We start from the raw sequence: 5,967 nt of genomic DNA, 5'->3' as shown, positions 1-5,967 counted from the left end.
CAACATGTTTGTTATTCCTTCAGTTGTATTAGTCACATCAAATACCTGCTGGTTTCATGTCATCTCATTTGAGTTTAACTTTTAAATGTCGTGGTTAAAAGCAAGACGGTGTGGTATTTCTTATCATCCATATAATCAAAAATCATTCAAATAATATATTGGCTTAGTGAGATATTCCATTTCCTGATCCCTCCTCTGCTTGTTTTGTCTGTCCAGCAGTGCATGCTGTGTCTGTAATGCTCTGCCGGCATGTGCCACATTTGACTCGTCTTCCCTGCACGTGCTGAATGTCCTGATGTTACCATGTTTTCAATATATGTGTTTCTGTGTGTGTGTGTGTGTGTGTGATTATGGGTGTGTGTATATATATATATATATATATATATATATATATATGAATTTTTATTTATTTGTACTCATCAAATCTCAAACATGGTGAAACTACAAATCTAAGGAACACATAACAAAGATGCATTCTTTTTGATTTGTCATTTGACGCTCAGCATACTGTATACTGGTGTTTAATGAATTTTAAGATTAAAAAAAAGAGAGTATGTGAATGGAAAGGAAACAGGAAAGTGTCAGCTTTTAAAAAAAAAAAAGAACATTTTTGCGACTAACATCAGTAGGAACTTTGTGTTTCTATTATAGACCTGTTACTGTTGTTTCGTTTCAGGTGTTTGTTATAATGAAAGTAGTTGTAGCTTCACTTTCCGTGTTTTTAAGTGGAAGCTTCTTCAGCGAGACAGCGATATAACAACAACAACAACACCATTTTGCGAATGGCAGAGAAAGAGACGCAAACAAATTAACGTTTCAAGATCCAGCGTCTGTCTTCACTGCGATTTTGGGGTTGTCAAATCAAGTATTCCAATAAGAAAGGACTATTATTATGTTTTGCAGTGATGACCCCTGGTACACAGAATACGTATGCGCTATAAATAGTCAAGCAGGATTTTATTAGTGTGTTTTTGTGTGAAAGGATTTTTTTTAGCCGCTCTTCTGGTAAAGCATGAGATTCCTCCCATGGATCAGCTGAATGAAAACAGGTTGCTCCCTTTTAAAAACAAAAACATCTTTTATATTATAAATCCAGTTTACAGTTGCATTCAAGATGATGGGATGGTTTCATAAGACTTGTTTATTTGAAGGTCATTTCCTTGGATGTATTACTTTGAAATTAAACTTTCAGCAACAGGTGGTGGCCTCTGACTGTCCCCGGGAGTGTAGAAATCCTCAGACTAACCCGCCCCCCAGGACCGGTAGCCAAACCTGGGCCACCCCAGGCTTCGACTGGATGGCAAACAAAGAGAGTCTGCGGGGGGGGCCTCAAATGTTCCCAGCCAGCGACCGTGTGTGTGGCCGCTGCTCCAGTGCAGGGAAGGACACAGAGGAAATTGAGCAACCTGAGGAGGTCAGGTTTTTACAATTTAGCCACATGTTGTTCATCTAGACTTCTCTTGATATGGACAGAAACATCTTGCTGCAGATATTCATCCAGTGATCTCTTCCAGTGCAGCTTTCCTCTTATTCCAGATTTGTCATTGTACATTGTGCCAAGAACTTCTGTCTTGAGAGAGTTTTAATTGAATTTCATTCCTCAACAATCTGTCATTTTGTCAATGTATTGCAAGCGAAATTCAAAATGGTTTATTTGGCTCCACTGATGTGTCCTTGCGGACAGACAGTAAACGCCTCCACTCATTTCTTATCACCAGGATGGTGCGGGCCAGCTGTCAGCGAGCGATGCCCTGCCACGTCCGTCTCGACGCGAGAGAGGTGAAACCCGAGATGTCAGGAAATTACAGCATCACAGAGCCCTTAATGCAGGGTCCAGTCTCCATGGAGACCCTGTCCGCAACATGAAGAACTCCTCCACCACAGGGCATCTGAAATCCTCTTTGGTGACAGAAAAGGGCCCTCTTCAGGAATCATTCATCTCCCAAGTGCCATTAAGAGTAACAGCTCACACTGAATTCATTTTCCTTGAATGTCAGATGATCTCTGCAGCGGTTTGCCCTATAGGCACTGCAGGGGAGTCTGAGGAATTGTGGCAAACGATTGCCAGCGAAATTCTTCTGTCTTAACTCCCAAGTGTTTTGCTCGACTGCATATTCATTTCTACAGCTTTTTTATGTGTAATGAAACAAATTTGCTCTTAGTTAAAGATCAAAGTGTCTGGCCAGAGAGGGAGTCTCGGGATCAGCATTGCTGGTGGGAAAGGCTCTCTGCCTTACAGAGAACACGATGAGGTAAGTGCTGGTGCAGAAGGGCCGGCACCGGTCAATATCAACATATTAACTTCTTTGGCTGCCTGACAGAGATAAATGAGAAGCAGCAGCCCTCAGGGTCCGGTGGTTACCTTGGTTTTCTCAAAGCCATCTCAGAACAAACAAGAAGCTTTGACTGTGTTTTTTTTCCCCCATTTTTTAAATAGGCTTAAAATATTTAATTTCCTTATAGGGTGTTTTCATCTCCCGAGTAACAGAAGGGGGGCCATCGGAAAAGGCCGGAATCCATGTCGGGGATAGATTGCTGGAAGTACGTATTTTTCCCATGTTTGTCCTCTGTTTTTATTATCAATTTGTCTCTGGCTTTTAAAATATATACAAGTCAGCATGTGAAATACTGTGGACTGAATGGAAATCACAAATACCTAACTACTTCCTGCTGGTGTCCCCTTTGTGGCCAATGGAGGGCATCACAACACCAGCAGACAACACTCAGCTGGGGCTTTCCTTCTGTTCTGTGATAAAGCCAGTAAGACAAATAGAAAACAGCTATTGCATATTCAACCTCTTTCTTCACATTCACACATATGTAGGTTGATTTTTATTCAAAATCCTCAGCGACTGTGAAGGGACTAGATAGACATTCTATTTACAGAGACCCTATGCTGTGTGTGTGTGTGTGTGTGTGTCAACTCTCCACCTCTGACTCGTGCCCCTTACTTTCACCTGCTCCTAAATTGGAAACGTGACCATCCAGGTCGACGGCATCAACATGCAGGGGGCGACCCACCACGAGGCGGTCAGCGCCCTCAGGAATGTAGGGAGCTGCATGGAGATGAAAGTGGTCCGAGAGCGGCTGCTGCTCCCTCGAGAGGTGCGTGACCTGGCCGGGCCTCAGGAACCTCCGGACGTGACGGGACGACAGCCCTGCAGCCAGGACGGCAGAGGCCGGAGAAGCAAACCGCCGAAGACGGAACGCGCCCACTGTTTGTCCGAGAAGATTGAGGCGGCTGTCTGCAATGGCAAGGTGAGTGGTTTACTCCCATCACAAAACAATCACAATCCAAAATGTCCCCTTTGCTTTACAAAGGACTTCAAGCCATCTGTGGATTACTACGCCTTAAAAAAGAGCACCCTCACTCAAATATAGATGACCTGAATGTACTTCTTTCTCTTTCGTCTTCTTTCACGTCTTTTTATTTCAGTCTGATTTGGAGAGCGACCTGAACAGGACCTTATCTGAACCGGAGGCGTCACTAAAAAAGGACTCACTTCAACTTGGAAAGCACACGATGACAGTGAGCAGATTTCTCACCCCTTATTAGGACAAAATACCCACTGTAATATCTTTCGCTGAAGTCTCCTCATTTTAGCCTTTTCCAAATACAAAAAAAATCAATTGAGTGTTATATGGCATGATTTTTTCTGAGATTTCAGCATTTCACACGTCGTATCAGCTGATGACTGACGGCTTATTTTCCATCCCCAACCCCAATTCCTTCTCTGGCAATCAACTGACAGATCCCGCGGATCATCCTCACTCATCCCTCTATCTCCGATGAAGATGTAGAACTCTTGACACAGAGCCCCAGCCGAGGGCCAGCACACGGCTTTGACATTCCTGACAGACACGTACATCCTGACTCTTTCGACAGCGCTTTCTACCCACCCTGACCACAGCGGCCCTGGGTACAAACACGAAGGACACACACTTTTATTACCCAGTTTTTTAAGGCACTGAAGCATTTTCTGAGATGTCCCTCTGGATGGGTTAGTATAAGGACTAACTGTGTTTTTTTTACTGTCACCGCGAATGGTATTTGGTAATATTAAAGTCATTTGCAAGGATGGACAGCTTTCTGACATTATTTTTATGACTGACTTTTTGCCCGTGCAACCACAGTGCACAGTAAAACATCAGACCGCTCTCTAACGCAGAAATACGAGGCATGACATAATGTTACATACAGTCAATTAAACAATGAATGCTGCTGGCTACTCCTACTCCACCTCTCTGTGCTGTAACTTATGGACGTTCTGGTCAATGCCCATGACAATGTGAGGCCCTTAAAACCTTTTACAGTCTGCACTGAGATAAAATGTCTCATGGCCGAACAGACAGCTCAGCGGGGAGTCCGAGTCCTGCAGAGTCCTGAGACCGACTGAACTCTGCTTCACATCTTCACACATCTGCTGTTCGAGCTGACTTCAGACTCATGAGATTAGGGAAGTCTGCAGAAATGTATCTGAGAGGAAAACACGGGAGTAATTTACAGTCTTGCATCCGGAGCCCCGGGACAACATGTACAAGCCATAGATGCCGATACCTGCCTCGTGTTCGTTCACAGCCTTTCTCACAGTAACAAGAGTTGACTGTTCGGCGGTCACGTTCTCAATTAAGTGCAAACGCATTGTTCCAAGAGGCGTTTCCTTTTCTTTCAGTAGCAGGACATTCATTTCTTCACTGGCAATACCCAAAAAAGCTGCAATAAACACAACTTTTGTGGACAGAGTGTAAGAAAAGGTCTTATTTATTTTGAGGTTATAATATACCGGCATTGAGTTAGACATGATCCTAACGCTGCTGCAAGTCAATCAATCAACCAACCAATCAATCAATCAATCAATCAATCAGACTTTATTTATATAGCACTTTTCATACAAAAGAAATGCACCATGATGTGCTTCACATAGAATGAAATGCAACACAAAAAAGATACCCCCCTCCCTTCGATAGACACACACACACACACACACACACACACACACACACACACACACACACACACACACACACACACAGCAATATATTCACGATCAAACATATGATGCAAGGCTTGAAAGAGCAAAACAATTTATAAAACATTCAATAAAAACATGAACGAGGAATCCCACGAAAATGCTGAAAATTGAAATAAAAACATATAAATATATATACACATATATATTCACACATGTATACATATGTGTGTGTGTATATATATATATATATATATATATATATATATATATATACATACATACAGGATGATAAAATAATGCAATTCACACAGAAAAGTTGTATTAGGGTTAATACAATATATTATTAAAAGGAGAGAGAAAAGTCATCAGATTAAATTCAGCCTAATGATGAATATCATAATTCATAATATTAGAACTAGAATAATAAAAGCTAGATTAAAAAAAGTAGGTCTTGACCTTGCTTTTAAAATTGGCAACACTTCAGGAAGTGAACGCTAGGAGCCAGAAAAATCAGTAGGAGCTTCAGTGGACAAAGATCTTTCTTCTCCTCAGTTATCTCCAGAGTGGTGTTGACAACTCCCTCAGCGGTACGCAGGTTTGTTCCCCCTCAGAGTAGCTTACTGGCGTCTTTACCTCGGAGACCAAACAAGAACACCGCCTTGAAGCGCCAGAGGCACGGACGTTGTCTGTGGCATCTTTAAATGTGACCGAGTCTGCCCGGGGCTCAGCCCCAGCACGTAGACGTACGCCCTAGGTCAACACGAGGGGCACTGAACTTTGCAAATCTTCAAGAATATGTACGGTTGTACTCTTTGCTCAATCTTAATTATTCAAACAATGACTTACACATATTTTCTTTGATAAAACAGACCTAAATGAGATGATGTAAGAACATCTGAACTTTCACAGTAGAGCTGAAACAGTTAATCCATTAAACGATTAGTAATCAACTACTAAATTAATCACCAACTATTAATCGGTTTGAGTAGTTTTT

The 5,967-nt window shown here is 42.2% G+C and overlaps 1 protein-coding gene across 1 annotated transcript; it reads left to right on the top strand.

The window, feature by feature from the left end:
* Positions 1-433: 433 nt before the first annotated feature.
* LOC118284258 (protein scribble homolog) lies at positions 434-4,744 on the top strand. Its single transcript, XM_035607014.2, has 7 exons — positions 434-1,414; positions 1,719-1,958; positions 2,163-2,252; positions 2,464-2,541; positions 2,989-3,258; positions 3,437-3,529; positions 3,753-4,744. The coding sequence occupies exons 1-7, from the start codon at positions 1,115-1,117 to the stop codon at positions 3,903-3,905; spliced, it is 1,224 nt and encodes a 407-aa protein (XP_035462907.2). The 5' UTR covers positions 434-1,114; the 3' UTR covers positions 3,906-4,744.
* Positions 4,745-5,967: the final 1,223 nt, after the last annotated feature.

This window comes from Scophthalmus maximus, chromosome 10 (genome assembly GCF_022379125.1).
Source record: "Scophthalmus maximus strain ysfricsl-2021 chromosome 10, ASM2237912v1, whole genome shotgun sequence".
Taxonomy (NCBI): Eukaryota; Metazoa; Chordata; class Actinopteri; order Pleuronectiformes; family Scophthalmidae; genus Scophthalmus; species Scophthalmus maximus.
This window is presented reverse-complemented; position numbering and strand designations above follow the sequence as displayed.

Excerpts from the sequence above, each read along its gene's own strand:
- LOC118284258 (XM_035607014.2), top strand. The coding sequence starts at position 1,115 with ATGATGGGATGGTTTCATAAGACTTGTTTATTTGAAGGTCATTTCCTT. Across the intron at positions 1,959-2,162 it reads TCTCCCAAGTGCCATTAAGA|TTAAAGATCAAAGTGTCTGG; the intron begins GTAACAGCTCAC and ends ATTTGCTCTTAG. Across the intron at positions 2,542-2,988 it reads TCGGGGATAGATTGCTGGAA|GTCGACGGCATCAACATGCA; the intron begins GTACGTATTTTT and ends GTGACCATCCAG.